General features: G+C 36.5%; 1 protein-coding gene across 6 annotated transcripts in view; it reads left to right on the forward strand.

Annotated features, from left to right (window-relative positions):
- Positions 1 to 26,504, forward strand: part of tspoap1.S (TSPO associated protein 1 S homeolog) — a 58,034-nt gene that overhangs the window by 12,827 nt on the left and 18,703 nt on the right. For 5 of the 6 annotated variants that reach the window (XM_041583568.1, XM_041583570.1, XM_041583571.1 and 2 more), the window contains 15 exons: positions 3,872 to 3,955; positions 6,501 to 6,590; positions 7,448 to 7,570; positions 9,089 to 9,193; positions 9,458 to 9,508; positions 9,597 to 9,617; positions 10,058 to 10,253; positions 12,435 to 12,649; positions 14,318 to 14,427; positions 15,032 to 15,141; positions 18,663 to 19,463; positions 20,129 to 20,280; positions 23,005 to 23,640; positions 25,139 to 25,393; positions 26,153 to 26,329. In XM_041583568.1, the coding sequence (XP_041439502.1) occupies positions 3,872 to 3,955; positions 6,501 to 6,590; positions 7,448 to 7,570; positions 9,089 to 9,193; positions 9,458 to 9,508; positions 9,597 to 9,617; positions 10,058 to 10,253; positions 12,435 to 12,649; positions 14,318 to 14,427; positions 15,032 to 15,141; positions 18,663 to 19,463; positions 20,129 to 20,280; positions 23,005 to 23,640; positions 25,139 to 25,393; positions 26,153 to 26,329 (3,126 nt within the window). The remainder of the gene's footprint in view (positions 1 to 3,871; positions 3,956 to 6,500; positions 6,591 to 7,447; positions 7,571 to 9,088; positions 9,194 to 9,457; positions 9,509 to 9,596; positions 9,618 to 10,057; positions 10,254 to 12,434; positions 12,650 to 14,317; positions 14,428 to 15,031; positions 15,142 to 18,662; positions 19,464 to 20,128; positions 20,281 to 23,004; positions 23,641 to 25,138; positions 25,394 to 26,152; positions 26,330 to 26,504) is intronic. The other variant, XM_041583569.1, reaches the window with a different exon arrangement.

The following is a 26,504-nucleotide window of genomic DNA, read 5'->3' on the forward strand; positions in this document are numbered from 1 at the left end:
TTTCCTTTCATCGGTATGTACAAATGTGTTTTCACAGAATTATTTGTGTGCACCAAAATTTATTGCAGTTGGGGGATACATTCATGAGAGCCTCTTTAAAAAAAGGCATAGTGCTGAAAATGTGAAAGGTTATAAGCAACACACCAAAAATCAATAGAGACAGCCAGTTCATTCCATCTTTAACATATGGCTCCACAGTTTAGCAAGGTTAACGGCTTGCCTGTAATCGTGTAATCGCTGGGCATATGTGTTTCAATTGATCAGCTGTGCAGTAAGTACATCTGAAAACACATTCCCCCTAGGTCTTTGGATTCCTCTGGGCTGTTTTTATCAATGAGTAACATGGTAACAGATTTAGTTGGGTTTACTACAACTTCCAATTCCTTCCTCTAAGATGATTAATTAACCTTGTGTTTCTGAGCATACTTTTAATGTTTTTTTTTGTCTCTTATACCTAGCTAACTTCCTTAGGCACCTCATTTTAGAATCAAAAACTCCTATAAAGCTAGAAGTTTTAAAAGGAAAAGAGATAGGAGTTTTAGATAGTATGGGGCATGGGGTATGTGGAGACCTGAGACTTCTGCTGTATGGTAGTTCCGAACTCAGCTCCTTTTGCTGCATTTATTGCTTGTTTGCCGTGGAAGGAGGAGTCCAGTGAGGAGAGACTGCATGCCCTGATACCTATTTAAGCTTTTTTGGGGAGATGGGCGGCCTTTATGCCACTACACATAAAAATAGGAACACTCACACTCACTTCAATGCTTCTACAAAAACTTTAAGGCTTTTTCTTTTATTTACAGTGAGATCTCAGCATAAATAAAAGAAAAAGCCTTGAAGTTTTTGCAGAAGCATTGAAGTGAGTGTGAGGGTTCCTATTTTTGTGTGTAATTTACGGAAGCTCTTTGCAGCAGGGCTAACATTGAGCACCTCTCATCGATATATATAAACCTCTTCTATTTGAAGGTATAAAAGCGGAAAGAAGTATTGCATTTTGTCTCTACCACTAGTAGTAAATGTTTCCTATTTTAGTTTCCTCTCTTTAAAAAGTCTTACACTGGATTATGGGATTAGTAGGCTTCAAACATGGGCAATATGCAAAACGAACATGGGGGCAGGGTATTTTAAGTGACTTCATGAAAATGTGCTTCATGAAAATGTCTTTCTATACGTGGCAGGGAAGCAAGTGTGCAGTACTGTGACTGACATGATGTATGTCAATTAGATATACATTTCACTAAAGTAGCAGAAATGTCGTTGAAATTAATATTTCACTTTGGTGGTCTTAAATTTTGTCTGATAATCTGTATTGATATTGCGTAATGTGTATATTGTACAGAGTGTTGCTTCTCTGGCTGCAACAAAGGGTCATTCCCATCCTCCTCACATACTGAACAGTATGTAGAAGAGGATTTTGTGTGCTGTCTGACACCTGCTAAGGACAGCCTTTCGGGATTTAAACTCCATCATACTCTGCAGCTAAATTATTTGGAATCCCTGCAGTACGATTAAGAGAACGCCGTATTGTTTTACTATTTCAAGTATATTCACCATCAATAAAATATATTCACATGTCTCATCTATGGATTATATATTTACATGTAATCATTCTTTCTCGACTGTAATCTGATTTCCCTCATCTGTCCTTCTCCCCTGCTTGGATAGTGGTCTGATCCACTTAATCCTTTTGGTTGCTGTGCTAGCCATAGGGATTGGACTGCTGTAACAGGTAGGACACAATGCTACAGACACTTCTTGCTGGCAGCAGGCATCATGCAGAATATCACAGAAAGTCAGCAAGGTCAATTTAATATACACTAGATTGAACTCTTTGAGTGCCTGTATGAAAGGACTGAAGCACAAGAAGACATTTTATGGAAGATGAAAAACGTTTCTTGCTATCTAGCCTTTTATTTTCTAAAGTGACCTGTTAATGGCTGCCCTGACTCCAACAGGTAAATTAACACTTAACCTTATGAAATCTTTCATCAGATGGCAGTAGTACTTTACTATAACCTTAAAGAATGAGAAATCCTTTTTTTTAAACCAAATGACTATAAAGTAGAATATAATACTGTCATGCTATTGCTGAACTAATAGATCAATGCTGATAGCACTTTATTTGCTAGAAAGGAATATTTCCCAGTGCAGACTTTGTGATGAGTACATCTATCCTTTCGAAGGCGTACCACTCACCTTACTCTCCTTTCCACAACCAGCACTTTCTTTGCATGGTTATATTGTTTGTAAAAGACAATTTCAAATAACATATATTTGGTGGCTGGGTAAAAATTTCACTCTGAAAGCAAAATTATTTTCAGAATTAAAGGTATTTTTGGTTTAGAACATGTCCTATTTAGTACATATAAAAAAAGTGCCTTTGAAATCCACTCAAGGAGAAAATCTTTAACATCTACTACTAATGTCATGATTCATTATCAGGTCAATTCTCTTCCTTAGACTTGTTAATTAGTTGTCCACGCTAAATATTTGATGCAGAACATAGTAACTTTCCCCTTTACTTGTAAAGTAAATTTGTTTACTAAATGTTTGATACTATATCTAATTATGTATTGATAAACCTTACCTTTCCACTTTACTTCAGAAATGCATAGTTACCAGATTTTTTTGAGTAACTGGTGGAACATTGGATAAGTGATGACATGTGGACATACTTGCTAGCATGTCAAATGTTTTATCTTGTGTGTTCATGTCTCGTACACAGAGAGGGGTATGATCCACAGACCATTAAATCGGTGGAGTATCTACAGTAACTAGAAGTTACGTGCCCCATCTCAAAATTATTTCAGCCTCCCTTAATCTTTGAGAATAAGATATTTTTCTTAAACATGTAAATTGCTTATTTTGTTGGACCATGTATACCTCTTGGGCACCCTAGCAGTGACAGTGACTGTTTCCTCAATAGGTACAATTCTGCACCAGATCAGTCTCAAAAAAAGATTTGTTTAAAATAAATCAGGGATTCTTCAGTATTTTAATGGCATCACCTTGGGGTATATTTTTTAATGCAGGAAAATTCTGCAATCAAAAATGTCTCTAAATCATGTGTGCTCTTGAGGGAAGGTGCAGCTAGCCCCAGACCAGCTTAGCTCTCAAATGTTAGTCTGTTTTTTATTCATGTCTGGTCTTTATGGGAAACAAGAATGCAATACTCACTAAGTTATGTTCTGTAGAAAGATTGGCTTAGGCAAACCTACTTTTCAGAAACCTCTAAATTACCGGAAGGCCATATCCTATCCATTTTGATCAAATAATTCTAATTTTCTCTGAAATATTAAAACTGTACCTTATACTTTATCCCAGCTAAAATATAATTGATCCTTTTTGAGGCAAAGCAATCCTATTGGGTTTATCTCATTTTTAAATAGTTTTTCGGTAGAAATAAGGTAAGGTGATCCATATTACTGAAGATCTCTTGTCTGGAAAGCCTCAGGTCCACACCATTCAGGATGACAGGTCCCATACCTGTGCTTAGAAATCTGGGCTGGTGAAGCTGCACTGTTTGTTTGCACTGAGGTGCTCAGTTCTGTACTCAGGCTGGGTTTGGGGCAGCCCAATCCTTTAGTACACTGGAATACTATTTATATTTGTACTCCAACCTATAGAAGGGTCTTGTCATCCCTGGCCAAAATGGAACTGTCTCTCTAATCAGCCACGTGGGAGTGACTGGCTGAAATAGAATACCGCAGTTCCCTTTTTCTACTATTATTGGCAAATTCATTTTAATTACAGGGATGTCTGTTTTAACTTTAAATTAAGGAAGTATGCTGCTGTTTTTGACAATGTTATTTTAACATGTATTATGTCTGCTTCAATAATTTTTAAGTATACATTAATTTTCATATCTTACTAGGAGTTGGAATTAAAGAAAAAGAGAAAAGAATGCGAAATTTTAGAACAAGAAGTGAAGAAAAAGCAGAGGAGATGTGAAGATTTGGTAAGGCCGCCCTTGCAAAATATCAAACCTTACAGTGTCATTATGAAATTATAATTAACATTTACAGTTAATATTTAAATACAAGTATGAGATCTATTATCTGATTTACTTTGTACCTATTTTGCCATCAATATGAATTATTTTAGCATCACATACACAGAAAAAGCAAAGCAGTCCAAAGAATGTAACTGTTTAATTACACTATGACAAATGTCATTGCCATATTTTTAAACTTTGGATAAGTGGTTTCAAGATAATAGATCCATGCATGTCCCAGTCTGTCCTGTTTAGCTTCTATTCCTGTGCATTTTCCTGCATCTGACTCATTCTGTGTGCTGCTGCTCATTGACTTGTGCCAGATGGAAGAATTTCAAGCAGCACTTGATTTTCTATGACTGACATTTATGTGACTCTTCTTGACTGGGTTATACTGCTACGTGATAACACAATAGTCATCATTTTCTGTTCAGCCTATCACTGTAAGGCTGTCTGGGATATAATTACCTTCTCTTTGTGCCCTCCTTGGTAACTGGCACTAGTTGCATTGGAAAAGGTCATGATGGGTTATCTAGTCGTCCTTATTTCCTCTATCTGATGTTTTACCCTGTTTATTTTTTCTCTTGCTTGCTCCCTCTATCCGTGATATTTATTCCTGTATTTCTCTTGACTATCTTTTAATGTGCACTAGCAAGTGGGATCCAGTTGTTGGACAGTTATTGTTATGATGAAGGGTTTTCAAGTAGCTATTTAACACGTGATGCCCCAGTTAAAGTAGAAATAACCCCCCCACACACACACAATAAGAAAAACCCCTACCTACTACCCTAGGTAGTCCCCCCCTCCCTGCTCCCCCCCCCCACATAGTTACCCCTAAAATTGACCCTACGAGGTTGCTCATGTATCAGTACAGAGTAAGCGCAGCGTAGCTCATGGGCACCATCTTTCAGATTTCCTGTCTTTTTCTGATCCTCTTCCTTTCCTTTGGCAATTTCCTGCACTTTTGGTGCATGCACAGTTGCTATGAACCAGATGCTCCAACTGCACATGTGCCAATGCGGCGCTCACAGAAGAAGGACGGAAGATCCAGAACGTGGCGCCCATGAGCTCTGCTGTGCTTGCTCTGCACTGATACACGAGCAAACGCTTAGGGAGTTATTTATCAAGGTCCGAACTTATCTCAATATTGGCTGCTGCAGACTCTGATCTAATCTGCTCGGGTTTTTAAACTTTTATTAATTATTACAATTTCAGATTGGGAGTTTTTTGGGAATACATTCCAAAAAATTGTTTTTTTAAAAGCCTGATTTTATAAAAAAAAAAAAACACTGTGTGTGGGGGGGGAAGCAAGGAGGGTGGACTAACTAGGTTAGTAGGTAAGGTTATTGTGACTATAGCTTGAATGGAATTGCACAATGTGATGGGAAAAAAAGTGTAAACAGTATCCAGTGTGTGCAGCAAGATACAGTAGAAGTGAAGAGGTAACTGACAACAATGCTAGCATCAGACAGGAGTTGTTTCAAGGGCCCGGTCCCTGTGGGGGTCCCCAGAAAGACGCATATCTCCTGATGATATGAAATAGGGCACTGTTCTATAGAGAAGGAGGAGACAATTTAAAAATATTGGGTGAATACCTGACATACTGGTTCACATAATGGGAGATGACCATCAAAGGAAGAGTTGACTTGTTTACTGAGTAGAAAGTGGGAGAACTAACACATTTTAGTTTAGGGAAGGAAATTTTTTTATATTTTTGAATGAGAAGTGATCTAGAAAGGGTGGGGATGGGAGCTGCAGTGTGTATGTGTAGAAACATGTTTTTATATGTGGCTATTTCATGCAGGCAGCATTTGTTAAAGGGAGAAAATATCAAGTAAATATTACCTTGATGTTTATATATTCAAATGTAGTTATCTGTATTGTTTTTTTCTGCATTTTCTTGTATTAAATTCTCATTGTCAGTCCCTTTTTATTATTTGTTGGCATCTAATATTTTATTTGGTCTCCTTCCTTTTGCTATTAACTTGTTCCACCTCTTTCTGGCTTCTTCTATCCTCTTTCTCTAATTTTCACATTCTTTATTACAACTGTTCTCCTACTTTTAACCTTCATCTCTATCTTTCCTTTCATTTTCTTATGATCTTACTGTCCCTAAACACAATCTTGTTGCCCATTTTAGAATAGGTCTATCCTATGTGGACCCAGCTGTTAGATGTGGCCCTCCAAACTATTTTTATAGACTACAGTCTGCCCAGTGTTCTCCAGAGACTTCTGTTTATAAAATCATTATTTATATGGCATCACGCCTTGTGACAAAGTATTTCACAAGAAATCAAATTTTGTTGTGATGAGAAAAGACATGACCATCAATTTTGATATGAAATTTTAAAATAATGTCATACTAAAAATTCATAAGCCCTTAAATTTACTGAATTATCAAATACTAAATATTTAAAACCCATACATAACTCAATGTTAACTACAGACTTTTTTGTAATGCCCGCTCTGCATTTGTAGAATGATTTATATTTAAAATAATGTTTGACAGGAAACAAAACTTCAAGAGGTTGAGACAGAGAATGTTCGAATAGTAGAAGAAAACTCACAGCTAAGCAGCAGAGTAAAATGGGCAAGAAAGGTAAATTTATTTGTGTTTTCGTGTTAGAATAAAAGGAGTTTTTTTATTTTAAGGGGATCTAAAATTAAAAATAATATGCTTTTGCACTTATTTTGAACTTTTTTTTTTGCCGGGGTTAAACCATGAGATCAGAGTTTGGTAATAGTTTGTGTGTTTAAACCTGTAACAAAGAACAAACTCTTGTATTTTAACATTGCCAAAGGAAAAAATGTGTATTTTGTAAAGTGGCATATTTTGCTGTCTTGCAGGAAAATAAGTGGATTTTTTTCCAGATACATTTTAACGCATAACTTGAGTCTTAATAAGAATATGGACAGAAATGCTGTATTTTATATACTGACCTTACTGTACCAGACCAAAGGTTCAGCAGTTGTATAATAGTATCAGTGGTATAGTGGAGCTCCTCAGATATATTGATCTGGTTAGGCCATTTTTGAGCTCCAATGGCACTGCACATGCACAGTGTATTCTGGTCTGACTAATAATCAGTTCTGATGCAAAATAGTACTAGTACTAAAATAGCACTAGTTTCTGTGCTGCCAGATAATGTAAATTTAAATTAATCAGCCAGACCCTAAACATAGATAAATGGCAGCACAGCATGTGCTGTGAAACAACAGTGGAGGAGATAGGAGCTACTGGGGTGATATTCTGAGACACAGATCATAACTGCTGTGGTTGTAGTAGATTTGGTCTAGCAGAGACGCGCATCAAGGCATAAGATATAGCATTTCGATCCTAACTCTTTGTTGAGCTTTTGTTGAGTAATGTTTCAGTGCCACATAGGTGTCAGAGTAGCTGACAAAATATTTGGAGATTTATTATTGCTGCACTTAAGCATGGGTATGTTTGTGCAGGTCGAAACAGAGAATGCTGACCTGAAAGGACACTTGGCTGAGGTGACTGGGCAACGGGATTCAGCTCTTAAAGAGAGCCATCACCTGCAAAACAAGCTGGATAACCTAGAGCAAGTGCTGAAGGTTGGTGAAAAGCTTTGAACAGTTATGTTTGGGAGTTCAATGCCTCCGAATTATTGTATCTTTTTCACCTTTTGAGTCCTGGGCATTTGGCACATTTTTGTCCCCCAGAAGGAACTATTAGACACTTTGTAATGAGTTAATGCATCATTAAGACCGTAAAGTTGGTCATGCATTGTAAAATTAATTTCTTAGGCGAGATCTAATTGGAAATATCAGGCTGTAATGCAAGCAATGGGCTCAATGACTGCATCAACACCTAGATGTGGCCCTTGATCCAATAGGAAAAATCAAACATTAGCCTGATATCAGTCAGGTGGAAATTAAGTTGCAGAAGCAGTCTGAACAGGCTGAATCTGCAACTTAAATCTGCCTATATATTCCCATCTTTATTTGCACTGTGGTATTAGAGAACAAAAAATCCCTAAATCTATAAAGCACTAGTGTTATATATGGCTTTCAACCTAAAACTAATACCAGACAGCATTTGATAAAATCCAAAGCACATATTTTAAAAATGAGCAATGAATTACAATGTAATGTGTAAAATTAGATTGCTAAATCGTTCACTAAAGGCATGTTGTAGAATCTGAACTCTTCATGTCTCACAAACAGTACATAATATGAACACCATATTTATTTTGGATATCCTTTATCCTTTATTTTAACTACTGTATAAGGCCATAGTCTGTATAGGACAATTAGAAATTTACCTGGAACTGCATGCCTCCTGTTTTGTGTTGCTGAATAAACAACCAACTTATTGTATTGACTAGATTTTAGGGTTTCAGTTCAGCTTGCTGTATAGATGAATATTTTTGGAGGAATTTGCTATCTGTTCCTATTTTGGGCATCAGTGTGACTCCGTGGTTTGCCTTGTAGCATTTGGTCCTAAGTATATTTGCTAATCTTTTAGTATTTTTTTAATGTATTTGAGTAACCTTGAAAACATCCTTAGGTAATTTGACCTTAAACACAACTTTGATGGCATGTGGTTTTTGGTTGATTGTGTGAAAGTTCATAGTTGTGACCTCTTGAAAGATGGCTGAATATAATGGTATATCCATTGCAGGCACATATGTGCACCTAAAGTTTTTGTTTAATACTCTTCTTAGATGTTACTCCCATCAATTTCATAACATATTCATATGCAGAGTCATGGCTGTTGGTATGGGCTTAGTTGGAATGCATCCTTTTAGAATATAAAGGTGATAGAGGCCCAGAGTTTAAAATTTATAGGCTTCTAAATAAAGGCTTTTGCTGCCTAGAAGTTCACATGGGAAATCTAGCAGCAGATCATAGCAATGATCTGGGAAGTATCTAAAATATTTTGCAGATAGTTTTGTTATTCCTTCTAAACCCCCCAACTCAGCATTGTTAAATGTGGTTCCCATAAAGGTTGAAGATCTGTAAAACACTGAACACCTACATTCAGCTCCCCCCACAAAGAGATGCAAGAAATCTACTTCATCTGAAGGTGCAGAATCTGTTGCAGAATTTTAACCTGTTTCTCTATTGCAGCACATGCGAGATGTGGCAGAGAGAAGACAACAGCTGGAAAAAGACCATGAAGATGCATTGACTGCTCTACAGAAAAGGCAAGAAGAAGTTAAACATCTCCAGGAGGTATAGAGTTTTCTTCCTTTCCGAAAACACTTCAATAACAAGCTACTTCAGCTTTAGGTTTGAAGGACTGGTGCTTGGGAATTTCAAGCCTGAGCTGGTTGCAGAAGACTGAGTTGGTTGCCGAAATGAAACATTTTAGACATATTTTAAAAAATGTGCAATATTTTTTACCGTTCCACATCACAGTATGAGAGATTTTAAATTCGATTTTTTTTTTTACACTAAAATTTTTTATAGGTCTAAGTGTTTATATTCTGTTCACAGGCTCAGGTTGAAGCCAAGAAAGACCATGAAGAAGCAACCAAGCTTCTTGAGGTATGACGTACTTCAGTCAAACACTAAATATTGCAGCATGAATATGAAGTATGGGTGATTCATTTTGTTTTTTTTCTTATATTCAAAGCACACTTTGGATAGCCTGCAGGTATTGTCTAACAGCATGATGTGCATTTTACATGTTCCTGACTTTTGTATATATCTAATTGCAAAGACTGGTGTTTTATAACACATTGGTCATGTTCTGTGTCTTGAAATTATGTGTCACAGAAAAAAATGCATTTCATTTTTAACCATTTTAGCCTCTTTTGTAAAGTATTAAAAATGTTTACAATGAACTGATTGCTGAAACGTGTTCTTCAGTCGAGAACTGACATAAAACAATATTTATGGTCTTATTATAAAATATGTCAAAGCCAGTGAAAGTTGTAGAGTAACAATGTAACAGGTTTTTGTTAAAATTATACTATTTTGATGTTTTTTTTTAAATATATATTAACTACCCCACATACAAACCCATGTCTCCCTTTCACCTATAAAGACTGACTTTTGGAAATATTCTTTACTTAATATTCTATAACTTTCTAGGCAAAAGTAAAAACTTTAGAAGAAAAGTGTCGCAGTCAGACAGAGCAGTTTAGTCAATTCTCTCAAGAGCTCGAAAGATTCCGCCTACAAACTGGAGATATCGGTCTCCTCACTTGCACTCTGGTGACTTCGGAATTGCCTCCTCCTCAGTGCTGCTCTATACCTGGGGTGCCTCAAGTCAAACAAGATTTTAAAGGTAATTCTCTGGATAATCCTACATTTATTGAGCATGTGTGATGGAAAAATACACACATACATGAAAAGTATAGGTGATGAGTGAGTAAATTTTGACACATAATACCTGTACTTTAAGATATTCTAAAAGAACATAACCCTTAATACTAAATAATACTAGACTTTTTATGTACTGTAACCTATGATAGCATTTTCCCATTATTTCCTGTTCTAAATATTCTCAGTTAATGATGCTGTGCAGTTTTTTATTCATTAAGTTTGATGTGTGTCATTCTACTTACATATAGGTAACTTTTAGGGGCCGATTCACTAAATTCGAGTGAAGGATTCGAAGTAAAAAAACTTCGAATTTCAAAGTATTTTTTGGGCTACTTCGACCATCAAATGGGCTACTTCGACCTTCGACTACGACTTCGAATCGAAGGATTCGAACTAAAAATCGTTCGACTATTCGACCATTCGATAGTCGAAGTACTTCGACCCCCTACTTCGGCAGCTAAAAGTTACCGAAGTCAATGTTAGCCTAGGCTTTCCTAAGTTTTTTTGATCGAAGGATATTCCTTCAATCGTTGGATTAAAATCCTTTGAATCGTTTGATTCGAGGGATTTAATCGTTCGATCGAAGGAATAATGCTTCAATCGTACGATCCCAGTATTTGCGCTAAATCCTTCGACTTCGATATTCGAAGTCGAAGGATTTTAATTCCTAGTCGAATATTGAGGGTTAATTAACCCTCGATATTCGACCCTTAGTGAATCAGCCCCTTAATGTAGAATAATAATTTGAAAAGAACCGTTTAGTGTCAGTATCTCTTTAAGGGGCTCAATGACTTAAGTATTTCAACACATGTGGATGACAATAAATTTGATATTTGTATAATGTGACCACATATAAATGGCCCAGCGATTCATTGTGCTACGTATAGTATGAGCTTGACAAAATAGAGATAGGCAACACTCCGGATAAAAGGTGGTTTATTGCAACAGGTCACAGACCAATATCACTTGATGCATTACAGGAACAAACATGAAGTTGCAATGTCTATGGGTTTTGTCTCTCAATTGGTATAATCATGTGTGAATCCTTAGAAATAAAAAAACACTCTTTAATAGCCATATTAAAAAACATATAATAAACAGTTAAAATAAACACGAACCTCAGAAAAGACTGGTATTGTATTAATCAAGCTGAGAAGGTGCCTGGATAGGCCTTAATAAAGTCAAAATTGTTTTCAAACTATTATATAATAAGGGGGAGGGGAAAGGTGCCTAATATGCACTACCCCGTGAGGCCTATTTAAGGAAGTGACATTGGTGATTTTGTAAGCCTATTATTAAGGCAATAAACCACCTTTTATCCAGAGTGCCGCCTATCTCTATTTTGTCAAGCTTGGGGATTTACAGTGGGAATGCTGGTGGCAGAGCACCCGGGATTTCAAATGGAGCTATATTGAGGAGTACACATGTGGGGTGAGTTTGGAGCGGTCTAAATTTCTTTGACTTTGTATGTATAATAAATATGCAGTATAAGCCCATATAATAGTAGGTCGGTTAGTGACCCTAATGATGTTGTCATAGGGAGGCCTTGGGGTGTAACTATCACTAGTGCAGCGTGTTCATACACTTTGTGGCCCATTGAATGAAACGATGGTTTCCCAGTAATAGTTGCCAAAATCTTTCTTGCTTTAAGGCCCCTCACTGTATTTTTATGCAGATGCCTGTGTTTTTCAAAGTCTGAAAAATAACGTAAGCAACAAGATAACGGCTTTTTATATTAAAAGTGATAGCAAGCAAAGTGGAAAGAATCAAATAATTTCGGCAAAAGAGGGATAGCAGAATAATTAAATTAAGATTTTATTTGCAAAAACAAGGCAGCTTTATTCCCATGGACTTAGCCTTGAAGAACAATGAATCTGAAAAGACAGAAGATTATTCATACACCACTAATAAGACTTCACCTGGCCAGCTAAGTAATATATAATATATATAATATAATAGTAATACTATATATAAATATGAGGAGTGTCTATAGCAGGATATTGTAACCCATCTTTCATTCACAGGTGTTTTCAGATTGCCCATCTGGGTTCATATGGTGATGTGTTGTTTATTAGGGCATTTTGGAATTCTGGGTTTTACTAATCCCTTCCAAAAGTATAAAAATGTATATGTCTAACTGTAGATAACAAAGAACCAGTGAATGATGAGAAAATTAATCAGGGTGAGTCTGCTAAAGAGAGGCCAATACTGCAACCACTTGCCTCCAGCTGTGAAAAAAGAAATTCCGAGGCCCACAATAATGCAGTTGCCAAAGAAAAACAAAAGCTTGAAGCCCCACAGAGCTCTTCTAAGTCTGACTCTGTTCACGAAAGTCCAAAGTTTTGCCCCACACCAGAGGTAAGACACACATTCTCATATTTTTTTTTGAAACAGGTCACATAGTAGGTCTTACTGATTATTTAGACACATTGTGGTTATGTCATATTTCAACATTTGTTTTCAGTGCATGTATGTGCTAAACAATTGAAGACGTGTAAGTAAAGGAACATTTATTGCTATAACTTTTCTCCCTGTTTTATGAAAATAATGCACTATGGTACCCGTGCAATGATTTGAGTGTAAAGAATTTGGGAGAATGAACAGCTACTCATAGCAAGGCATATTAATACAGCCTTGGTTTAGAACCCAGCACAGGTATCAAATCATATCACCCTCTTACTTCCAGCTGCCCGAAAAATGCAGATACAGGAGAAGAAGTATAATGAGAGCTGAGAATGCCTTATATCCAGTGTATGTTTAAGGTGACACCTATATCTTGTAAACATTTTGTTTGACTGGCAATCGTCTTGCTTGGGCAGATGGTTTACAAAGGAATGATACTTTTACATAGGTTTATATATTTAAAATAACATTTGGGTGGTGATGTACAGAGGGGAGATCAAATAGGTCAGTTAAAAGGGATGCAGACAATGGTAACATCCATAATTGATGTTTTCTATTTATTTTTTAATATTTAGCTTTACCATTTGTTTTTGTTCAGGGAAAGGACTATGAGCTTGTTTGTCTATTTCTATTACATGTTTTTTAGCTGAACATTAATTAAAAATTTACAAACTTTAGCTGTTGTCTGTATTATATGCAGCAGTGTAGGTGGCTATGAAACGGGCATTATACCCCTTTATACAACCTGAGTGCAATGAATAGGGCCTGTGCTAAGCATAGGTTTTGCCTGTTTTAATCACAAATAATCTTGTGATTGTGTTGGTTTAAAAAGGAGATCTACTCCATATTTGGTCGTTGCAAGGTATATAATTAATAATATTACCAGTACAGGAGACTCTCCTTCTCTGTTGTGACCGTTTTGTTATCAGGAGTCCATTTTGCAGGGTGATTTGTGTGCACTGATTAACTTATTATCTACCTTGCATGGTCCAAACATGGAGTAACTGCAAGTTAAGCTCAAGAATAACAACAAGCATACATCTTTTGTGATCAATACAATAGGCAAAAATAATGTTTGGAAAAACCCCTGAGAGGTTTGACTGTGAAATATGTAAAATATTGCAGATTTGATTGTGTATAGAGGTTACTTTGAGGTATTGTCACCATTTGAGAAGTACAGGATTGACCAACATTTCGTTGAGACGGAACATGTTAAATAGATGAGGACAGTCACATATAGCACATGATCTGGATTCAAAAGAGGGGAGAGTTTTAGGGTTGTAACTGTGGCTATAAAGCATGTATACGATACAGTATTGATAGTTGTATTAATATATTAAATGCTTATAGTGGAAGCCTATAGAATGGCTGGAGTGCTGCCAGTTAAAAAAAAATCCTAATTAATGCAGTTTTGTTTGGGTTAGTGGTGTGTGCGGAAATTATTAAGAAAACACCTTAGTGCTTTTCATATTTTGATTAAACGATTATGAAGTGTTTCTGCATGTGTCAGGAGCCGTTTGCATGCTGCAACCTTGAAGAGTGCTATGTTTAATCCAGTTTAGAATATTTCTGTATGTTAATTAATACTATTTAGTTTACTTATAAGAACCCATATTAATTTAGGTGGATACTGCAAGTGAAATGGAGGATTTGGATGCTGATAGCATTTCATTAAATCCAGAAGCCGAAAGCCGCTCTCCTGCAAAGTTACAAGTGTATCTTGCTCGCTACAGGTGAGCAAACTACTGGATACATTGTTTTTTCAAATACAGGTATGGGACCTGTTATCCAGAATGCTCGGGACCTGAGGTTTTCCGGATAATGGATCTTTCCGTAATTTGGGTCTTCATTCCTTAAGTCTACTAGAAATTAATTTAAACATTAAATAAACCCAATAGGCTGGTTTTGCTTCCAATAGCTTTCTGGATAAGGGATCCTATACCTGTAGTAAAAAAGGCAGCACACTCTTTGTTGTTTCTTCGTTGCTGACTGGCATTCAAGAGGCAAACTACATATAGTTTTGCTGTAAGTAAGTTGCAAATGGTAATCTCACCCTCAGAAATCTCACAGAAGATATTTTCTGGAAATGAATTTAAACCCCTTTACCTTCTCCATGAGCAAGTCAAAGGGTTATGAGTACTATATAATGAATTTACAATATCTTCCTCATTTTATTTTTAATTTCAGTAAATCTGAACATCTGTAAAAAAAAATGACAAACATCGGACTTAAAAATTTAAGGAAGAAATAGTTTTAGTAAACTACCTATAATATTGCATATCATAAACCTGTTTTTTATTGTTGCCTATTTAAGTTTTGAGGTTCCTTGATTTCTAGCTACAATCCATTTGATGGACCCAATGAAAACCCTGAAGCCGAATTGCCTCTTACAGCTGGAGAATACATTTATATCTATGGAGACATGGATGATGATGGATTTTATGAAGGTAGGCAAACCTGAAATATTTATTAACTTTCTCACTGAGAAAAAGGTTTTCTGTCATTGATCTAAATATGATTTATGAAATAACTTCTAATGTTTGTACAAAATATAAGCCTCCTCTCCCTGGATCTGTCCCTTGTTGCCATTGAAGCAAGTCTTTTCTACTCTATATCTGTATAACTTTTGTCATTGAATAATAACATAAAACCTGTGTCCTTGTCTACACTCGAAAGCTATGTGAGACAAATACTCATCACTAGTGAGTAAAGCTGGCCATACATCTGCTAGTTTTGGCAAAGTCGTCAAAGGAAATGTTTCATATTGCATTGCATATCGGGTCAAATTGGGCTGATCTGATCATTTATCATTTGGCCCTTCAGATGATAATGAGGGTTTGTGCAGATCCGTCAAGGAGAACCACATCAATACACCAATGTGGTCTTCTCCAGACTGGATTTTCACAGTTGCCCAGTAGCTGTAAGTATAGACCGGTAGAACATACCAATTAAAACAAGGGTTATCCCAAAGAATGCATCAAGCTGGTAAGAAGTGGCCCTGCTTTCCCAAAAGCCTCAACCGTTTTGCTGTTTCGAAGTATGATTTTAAAAATTGTATTAAATATAGTTACATAGTTAAGTTGGGTAGAAAAAAGACCAAAGTCCATCGAGTTCAACCCCTCCAAATGAAACCCACCATCCTTGCAAACACACACTCACACTGAGTACACTCTCCATACACTAACAAAAACTCCACAAACCAATATGTATGCTAATTGTAAATTTTCGTATCACACTAGCCCATGATTTTATGTCTGTCCAAGAAATTATCCAAGCCACTCTTAAAAGCATTAACAGAATCAGCCATCACAACATCACCCGGCAGTGCATTCCACAACCTCACTGTCCTCACTGTGAAGAACCCCCTACGTTGCTTCAAATGAAAGTTCTTTTCTTCTAGTCTGAAGGGGTGGCCTCTGGTACGGTGATCCTCTTTATGGGTAAAAAGGTCCCCTGCTATTTGTCTATAATGTCCTCTAATATACTACTTGTAAAGTGTAATTATGTCCCCTCCAGAGAAAACAACTCCAACCTTGACAGTCTACCCTCATAATTTAAGTCTTCCACCCCCCTAACCAGTTTAGTTGCACTTAGTCTCTGCACTCTCTCCAGCTCATTTATATCCCTCTTAAAGGACATGTAAAGCCTTCTTTTTCCTACCATGTATATAAGTTGGGCATATCTTTCCCACATAAGTCACATCATTTGTACTGCATATACCCCCTCCATTTGCCAGCACCATCACATTTTCCCAGTGGCCATTTCATCAGGCCCACATCATCAGTAACATTGAGACATGTATGCTCTTAAGTTCATGCAATGAAGAATGCAGCTAAGCATAGGCACAACATACTTAGATAAAAAGCTCTGCTGGGATTGAGCAGTGTAATGGTTAAACTGAGCTCAGGAGAGGTGGTTATGAGAAAAAATAGATAGATTAGACAGCTAGAGTATACTTCGCCTCGCAATCGCCTATTGGTTCCAAATAATGATATGACAGCAGAGTCACTGACATCACGGTTACGAATCAAAATATTTGGCAAAAGACTAACTAAAGTACCTTCACTGTAACAGTGCTACTCATCAAATATTCATTGCATTTACAAAATGATCATTACAAATGATCCAAAATGTCTGAAAAAGTATTTGTAATAGTGATGTTGAACTCTATATGATTTATTTGAAATAAAAAATCAAAGAATTCCTTATATGTATCTATTCTTCTATTAAGCATATCAGCCATTATTGACCTATGTACAGTAGGTGTGTAGTGACAAGCTTTCATTTAATCCACATGGAGTACGAGTATTCAACTCATAAATCCATAGACTTTCCATTCAATCTAGATTGCCTCTTCTAATTCCTAAAGGGATATGTTCTAAGACTATTACTGTCAACCCCTCAGGATTACTAATATGCTGGAAATAAAAAAGTTTACCCAGTGGACTTATTTTTCTTAATTGATTTTTCTCCGTTTCAATATAATTTTGCCTTTGCGCTTGTAATTTATTCATTGTGGTATATGTAGATTTAATACTTGATAGATGTTTATTGATCCTTTTCTTTAATGTTCTCTTGGTTTTACCAGTTTACAGGGACATGTAATCATGTAAATAACCAATCATGTAAATAACCCCTTTTGTACTGCAATTATGCCAACGAGATGTGTCTTACCTTATCTATTTACTATTGTCTTAATATTTGTATGGGCAAATATTACATGATCCACAGGGAAAAATACCCTCAGGGCAGTCTTGATAACATGGTTTGATTTTACTGTCTTGTAAAATAGGAGCACGTCTTGAAGTAACTTGTCGGTATGATCCTACTGTATATATACATGTAGCTTTATATCTGTCTGTAATATATGCCAATGTATTAATATATCAAATATATCTAATAACATCCCATTGATTGCAGAATTTGTATTCACTTTTGGAAATAAGGTATCTGATCTTGAAGTTGTAAAGGCCTTTGATCATAATGGTCCTGTTGCTGTAGCCACATTTTTTTAAGTCTCTCTGACAATTCTTTTTTTTCGAAAGTTTGATCATTTGAGCAGTTTCTCAGAATTTGCAAAATTTCCCCCACTTTTTATCAGGCAATCTGAAGCTACTCCAGTTTGGTTCTTGTGAGGAAGATAATTAAATTACCAGAGCACAGATGAACAGGAATCCATGATGCAAGCGGATGTGCAGTAGTAATCCAATTATCTACCTCACAAGAACCAAGCATGGAGTAGCTTCAATCTTAGCTCAAGAAATAACAAAAGCCTTAGATTTTTTTCTTAATAAAACAATTTTTTTTTTACCAGTTACCAGTTTTTTACCAGTTAGACCAGCCCTATTCATTGAACTTATGTTGAACAAGGAGTATACTTCCCCTTTAAGGTCTTGGAACTTCTCATATTCTTTATTAGATTATGAGGCATCTCTATTTCCCTCCTTTCAATAGTTTCTATTTTATTAATAACTTTCTGTGGTCTAGACCTTTCGATACTGAGTATTATATTTAAGGGGAATTCTTGCCTCTTTCTGCTATCAATAGCTCTCAGCCTAGTATGCGATTTGCTTTCCCCACTACTTTACATCTAAATCATCTATTACTATTATTACTATATCCTTTTCTGCTATTTCCATTTACATTAAATTACTATTTAGTCTGTGTTCAGACTTTGGGATTTTTGTGTCATATTTTTGGTGCAGTGATCTTAGGGCCTTTTCAAAACTTTTGATGAAAAGGCCCTGTGAAAAGATTTGCCCCTTTTAAATAATAATTCTGTTGCAGATCTTTTTGTCACCTGCACACATTTTCCTGGGATACAGTATTTAATTATTTAATTTGACATAAATATGTCAAAAACTTCTTTTAAATGAAACTGTTATTCTAAAAACAACATTATAGAAGAAATGCAGTCACATCTACTTTCATGCACCTCTACGCATGTGTTTTTACTCTCTTAACATAGGAGAATTGATGGATGGGAGACGTGGCCTTGTCCCTTCCAATTTTGTTGAGCGTGTGTCAGATGATGATCTGATAGCCTTTCAGCCTGCTGAGATACATGAACTGTCACAAAGCTCTGGACAGGACATTAACTTTTTAAGTGGAAGTAGCAATGAGAGAAGTGAAGATGGAAGCAGCCTTAGCCCACTTCCATGTGAAATGCAAGGAACTAGTGAGGGAGCTTCAGATATCTTAGCCGTGCCTTACCCCCGAAATCTGGCGATCATCAAACAGCTAGCCCAAAGTGTTGTTGTTGGCTGGGAGCCTCCATTGGTAACAGCGGGTAGTGGAAATATTCAGGTTTATAATATTTATGTGGATAATGAACTTCGACAAAATGTGAGATGCGGAGGACAAACTAAAGCCTTGATTGAGAAACTTGAGCTGAAAACCCAGACTTACCGTATCTCTGTGCAAAGTGTGACAGAAGATGGTTGCTCAGACAGAATGCGCTGCACTCTCCTTGTAGGACATGGGTATTCCATTGCACCCACTCAGTTGCGTGTTCGCAGACTGTCAGCCACTTGTGCGGAGATCACCTGGCTGCCATGTAATAGCAATTACTCACATGCCTTGCATATGAATGATGAAGAATGTGGACTAGCAAAAGCTGGGACGTACTGGTACAATTTTAGCAATCTTAGGCCATCTACTTTATATAATGTGAAAGTAGAAGCGCAACCTCAGAGAGTTCCCTGGGATCTGCCACTTGACAGATGCAAGCAAAAAGCTACAGTCATGCAACTGTCGACTCCTTCAGCAGGTAACTATAACTTTTCTACAGTCTTTTTTTTTCTTCCTGTGATTGGATGAATATTTATGGGCTAATTAACAGCTCTGTTTTTATCTAAGCAATGCTTTGCAATTATCCAAAATAATATTTGATATAATTCTTAGACCAATCTTTAGCTTCCTGTTTAAAAGAAAGGGGCATTTTCCTATCGTAATTTACAATCTATTTTATCTGAGATGTCAGTGTGTCCTAACTTAGACCTAGAAGGCTGCTGCTGAAATTGGGCAGGTGCAACTTCCAGAATAGCATACTGACACAGGCTAGAAGCTAACTACAGAGAGGGGTTTTCAGGGAAAAAAGCATCCAGAGAAAGAGGTCTTGGAGATTCTATAACAGAGATTTTTAAAAAGTGTTAGCATTTTATTGAAATAAAATATTACATTTTCATTTTTGCAGCTCCTGTAAATAGCAGTAAATATTGTTTGGAAAGATTTGTAAAACACCCATATCACATTTTCCCCTGCATTTTAAAGCATTTCTGTGTTTGTGAATTATGGTTAATAGTGTATTTTTAGAAGTTTGTATCCTAATCTTAAACATTGAATATGAGTTCAGTCATATTCTGCTTCACTAACTGTAAGGATTGTTAGTAGATTATTGGCTAAATGTTACAGCTTTGTTTGGTGTCTCTGTAGGTCCGCCTGATGCTCCCCTTGATGTTCAGGTTGAATTAGGTCCAACGCCAGGTGTTCTTCTGATAAGCTGGTTGCCAGTGACAATTGATGCTGCAGGTTCATCAAATGGGGTGCGGGTTACTGGCTACGCAGTGTATGCTGATGGACAGAAGGTAAAACTGTAGCTGAACATTATAAGTGTTTATTCCTTTTAAGTCAAATAATAAATGACCATGGTAACTTGGAAATCTTGTAAAGCCAGTGTCAACAATAAAAATTCCCAAATCTAAGGGTCGAATGGGAAATTTTGAACCTCCTGTAGTTTGCCAGTCCACATAGGGGCTACCAAATGGCCAATCACTGCACTTATTTGGCACCCAAGGAACTATTTTCATGCTTGTGTTGCTCCCCAACTCTTTTTACATCCGAATATTGCTCATGGGTAAAAAAGGTTGGGGATACCTGCTGAAAGTCAATGGGAGAGGTCCAGTGACCAATTTTAAGATGTTACTAGCCTTCCTGACATTCGAGTTTTTTTCAGAAAGTCGATAAAATTTGTTTGAGTTTTAGATTCTATTTCATTCTATTTATTTCTTAAATAACCTCCCAATCGAATTTCAAGGAAAATCTTATTTATTAGAATTAAAAAAAAAATCACATGAATTCAAAATTCAACCTTGTATAAATGGGCCTCTAAGTGTATAAATACTGTCAAATTTTAAAATCATATACAATGAAAGTAAGTAAGATATTTACATAAAACTAGGTAAAACCTAGGATTTTAATACAGTAGTATCAGTATCACATACAATTACCATGTCAGCTTTGCAAATAATAAATACATGAAAAACCTGAATTTACCTTCATGTATTTTACAGTTTTCCAGGTATGACACAGTTTTGTAGTCCTGCTGATTCTAGTGCTTCTGATTGGATGTTTTTCCCTGATTGTATTATTTCCTTCATTTTGCTCATCATGTAGTGCCTAATTGTCATTAATATGATTACTTATCTGTAAATGTTTATTTTATGAATGAAATAAATGTTAGCTGCATCTCATGCACTGGGGCTACTATTAATAGAGAATTACAGTAGATTTGTATGTTGTGTGGCATAACACAGCACAGCAATTGACTTGTCTTCTGACGTGAGAGCACTCCATTTCCCGTTTCAGGGTATACACACACACACACACATGGCCAGCATGTGAATTATAGAAATTGCATCTTAGCTACATTTTGGTCGCCTTTGGAACCTTTTTCAAGGTACATATACAAATGCCTATGACTAAGTGCTGGGTAAGCATGAAACGCGTTAGGCGTTAGAGGGATTACTATACATGTTTTTTAACTACTGATGTGAATAAAATATTTTTTTATTGAATAGCATGCTTTGGAGAAATTATTGAGATTGTGGTTTTGCCTCTTTTTGGTCACTAGAGGTCTCCAACATGCTTACTAATAGTATTTACTACTTCTGCTCCCAATTTGATTTAAATAACATATACAAATGCAAAGTGAACTTAAAGGAGAAGGAAAGCTAAAGAGGCATTTTATTGCCAATAGATTACCTGCAATAGTGCAAGCTAGAATGCTACATTTATTCTGTAGAATGTTTTACCATACCTGTGTAAAAAGCTCTAGAAGCTCTCTGTTTGGTTAGGATAGCAGCTGCAGTATTAGCATGGTGTGACATCACTTCCTGCCTGAGTCTCTCCCTGCTCACTTATAGCTCTGGGCTTAGATTACAGCAGAGAATGGAGGGGGGGGGGAAGAGGAGCAAATTGAGCATGCTCACGCCCGGGTAAAGAGGATTAAGCTGAAGGCAGGAAGTCTGATACAGAAGCCCATGAGTACACAATAGAAGGAAAGAAATGCTGTGTTACTTTTGACAGAGGACTCAGAGCAGCATTACTTTGAGGGGTTACTGGTATATTTATATAGACCTTTCTTATAAGGCTTACTTAGTTGTAACCTTTCCTTCTTCTTTATTAAATAGCCTCCTGCATTAGCAGTGCAAGGTTAATAGCATCATGTGATCATGTTAACCCATGTATGGCTAATTTATAGCTAGCAGCTTTAGTTAATTCCTTATAAAAAATAAAAAGACTTCATTAGATGTTGAAATAGTGTTAAAATCATATGCATGTAACAATATAATTTACTTAAATTTTTTTTCTCTGTAAGGGGGTGGAGGCTATTTAAATGCACTTTGCATTTGTATATGTACCTTCAAAAAGGTCCCAAAGGGGACCAAAATATCGGTTGTTCATGCAATTTATTAATTAATTGAAGATATAAGTCCCTTTGTGCTGGTCAGACCTGCAGCTATGGTGCTACTTGAGGGAAATAGTGAAAAACTCATTGCTGTTTGTACCTCTGCATCATGCCCCATACATACTTTGGAGCAAATTACCCTTTATGTCTTTCATTTAGCTATAGGTTTTCATAGCCTACAGTCTGCGCAGTATTTTGCATGGATATCCCTTCTGAACAAATTTGTCCTTCATGAAGTCAAGAACAATTCCTCTCTTCTCTACAGTATATGGCTTATTATTTAGGTCAAAAAAGGGAAATTTCAGAATTTGTTTAGGATGATAATTTCAACATAACATTTGATTGCAGTCAGTATTTGCAACTTGTTAGAGAGTCTCCACTTCTATGAAAATGTGTATTAAGGACTCGACTATAACATTGATTGAGGTTTCCCCAGCTTTCTATGTTTGAGAAGGTTTATGTGTTATGCACAGATTACTGGATATTTGTTTTTTATGGTGAAGAGGGCATACTTATTATGTAACTGAAGCCAGTCATAATGTTAAACAATGTGACAATGAGTACAGTTATATAGGTATTTTAGTATTCAGTTTTCTCACATGTTTGTATCTGTTTCGTTCAGGTCCTGGAAGTTACCTCTCCAACTGCTGGCAGTGTGTTGGTTGGCATGTCACATCTGCAGCTGCTGCAGGTGTCGAAGGAAATATCTGTAAGAACTATGTCCTTAAGTGGAGAATCTATAGATTCCATGCCAGCAAAGATCCCTTCTGCCTTGCTTAATAATCCTGACTGTTCATCTTTGTTAAACCCATTCTCTAATAGCCTTATCAATGAGCCAGCAATGGAGAAGTCCTTAGATGTTTGTTTCGAAAAATTTCCTTCAAAGCCTCTTACTTCGTCTTCCCCCTGTTCACCACCCGCTACACTTGACACATGCACCAAAGCCAAATTTTCAATCCATACAAGATGCAGCAGAGGGAAATCGACTGATTCACTGCCTGTACGGACATCTCCACTTCTTTTGCACTCTCCACTCAGTGCTTCCTCTGGCTACTGCCAAGGATCTACTGGATCTGACTGTTTAGAGCCAATGATTTCACAGGATGACAGACATGAAAATGCACCCTCAGCTTTAGTCCAGACTACATCTGTTCCAGTTAGTAGAAGTGTTCAGCCTTTTGACAGTGCTCCTGACAGTGTAGAAATATCCAGAATCACTTTACAAGAAAAAGAATCAACATTCCTTAAAGAAAGTGTGGTGAGTGTTCTTTTTAAAGATTAAATGAAAATAAAATCTGCATTTTAGATTAATAATAACCACCTTTTTTTCCAGAGTGTAGATAATAAGGAAAAATATCACTATATTTTACACAAGCTCCATCACTTGGGATCATGTACTTCTCTGAACTTCCAGAAATAAATATATACCTTTTTTGTACAGCTATAAATGATTTCACATATTAAAAAAACCTATTTGTCTATTTTGACTCGTAGGAACTATTACCTAATTTAGTCATTCAACCCCTTCCTCAGCTTGTTCGATTATAATGTGATAAATTCTAGGAGTTGAAGTCCCTCTGTTTTCCATAGTGAGTGGTGCACAGATTCTCCTCTTTCAACATGAACACAATTTGTTCATTAAAATATGAGACTATCCAACTGTTTTGCAAAACTACAATAAACAAGGGAAAGTTGTGCTCACCAATCATTTTAATTAAACCATTAAGTGGGGGTACAATTAGGCTGTGACCTCAAAATTCATACAGACAAATACAAGAAGTCCTCTGCACCCATTATCAATACATTTAAGACATTGAGAAATTGTGTGCCATAAGCTACTAAAAAATGCCTTACCTTTTAAACAAAACAGGGATTGTTTGTCCATATATTGCAATATATTTAAACTGGCCAACTACGTCAAAGTCACCCCATGTCTAGCAAGTCCTACATTCATCTGATTCCGTTTTGCAAAACTGTGTTACAATTAGGGGCAGATTTATATAGGGTCGAATATCGAGGGTTAATTAACCCTTAAATGTGCCCCTTAAAGTTGTGCTAGAAATGCTTTTTTATATTTTCTAATGGTATCATTTCAAGACATTTTTGGTCCATAAGATAAAATGAGTTGTAACTTGTCAAAGCTAGAGTGCACTTTCTGGATTAAAAACTATTGGATAAGTGTTAAAATTCATGAAAAGTTTCAGAATATTAGGTAAGGCTTTCATACATGAAAATATATGACCAATGGGAAAATTTCACCAGGAGAAATAAAGATTTGAGAAATCTGCACATTTGTCTTTTACATCACACCAACCCAACAGCAAAGTGGTACTAACATTTGTATTGCAAGAAAATTCACTGGCACACAATGACAAAAGGGTGCGACCCCGAAAAGTTGCACTGATCCGCTAATAAATTATGCAAGGGGTTTCCCCTTATGTGCCAGGGAATTTTCTTGTACTTTGTAATTGAGGGTGCCGGTCCCTCCATCATTGTGCACCTGGAGCACTAACAATTGGGAATCACATGTTGCAATCTATGGCTGGGCTGTGTTGAAATTCTGTTTATCATGGATCACACATTAATGTGTACAACTCACATTACGTTTGGCTTTACACAATTTTTTTTGCATGTTTGTATAAATACTATCATTTTTCCAGTTCTTTAGGCCAGCTAACAAGTTTTTAGTTGATTTGTTCCCATATTATGTATTGAAATCGTGTTTTAAAAAGAGTATTTAAATGTTTATATTTTAGGAGCTTTCAGACACCAAATCTTCTAATATCAAGGCAGTAACCAACAATCTGCAGAGCACACTTGAAGCAGGTAAAACTTGGAACAAATGTCTGACTGAAAGTAACACAGCTGCCAAAGAAGACTGCTCAAGCCCAGAAATGGAGCATTTGGAGGAAGTACAAAAGAGAAATGGTAATCGAGAGATCTCCATTGAGGACTTTCTTACAGAAGGGCAAGAGAAAACAACTACAAATAATTGCACTAATGAAGTCCTGGTTAGTACAAATATCACGTAGTTCAAAGCTGGACTCTGTATCCTGCCCCTTTGAGCATTTCTAATACTGTTTCACATAACAGTTTTTGACCTACATGTGCAAGTAGGATTTCCACCTGCAAGTTGCCAGATGTAGCTTTCTCTGTTATGTGCTATGGCCCTTGTCCATCTGGCAGAGACCATTAATATCACTTTGTTTTTTTACACTTACATAACAACTCTTGCCTGGGCTGCATTTTGTGGCAGTGCTGACCCAGGCCAAGCTGTCTTCAACCCCCCTCCTCAGCAATTGGCAATACACAGTAGAGTTTCTGTACTATGTATGCACCAATATCCTGAGACAGGTTACAAGGGGACTTCTCAACTGACCCTCGCTTTCAGCCATCCCACTGAACTTCATTGTAACATATCTTAATAAAACACCAGGAGCCAGAAATGGGATAAAAGAGCCACAGCATTTATTCACATTTTATCAAATAAAAAGAAGCTTGCCAGCTTCACTGCAAGGCAATATTCAAAACCAGAATTCCATTCTATTAGTGATAGAAATAGGTTTTTGTGTTGTTTTTTTTTTAGTTTTGTTTGAAAAAAAGAAATTTTTGTAAAGCTGCAGCCCTTACGTGCCTATTGTGCCTATATATAAATACAGTCCTGCCTCTTGCCATTTATTTGTGATGAACATTAGACTAAACAATTTGCAAAAGCATGGGGAATTAGCAGACTAATTTGTCCTTCCCTTCCTCTTGTATAATTTATTCAGGAACGGGAGGAATCACTACAAGAACCAACACCTTCTCATCTGGAAACCAGTCGTAGTTCTACACTTTCTGACATTATGGAGGAAGAAGATAATCCCGAGGAAGAAGACAGTCCTAAAATAAACTCTGTCAAAAAGAGGAGTCAGATGATGAAGGCTCATTGTGAAACCTCATCAAAGGTATGTATAGTTAACTTTACTGTAAAATTCAGTCAGGCTACGCAAAGTTTTCCCTGAAGGATTATATTTGTTTTAATTATTATTCTGAATTCCACTCTGTTTAAATAATGCCTATAGCTTAAAGGCATCCTGTCATCGGAAAACAAGTTTTTTTCAAAATGCACCAATTAACCAA

Source organism: Xenopus laevis, chromosome 2S (assembly GCF_017654675.1).
Source record: "Xenopus laevis strain J_2021 chromosome 2S, Xenopus_laevis_v10.1, whole genome shotgun sequence".
Taxonomy (NCBI): domain Eukaryota; kingdom Metazoa; phylum Chordata; class Amphibia; order Anura; family Pipidae; genus Xenopus; species Xenopus laevis.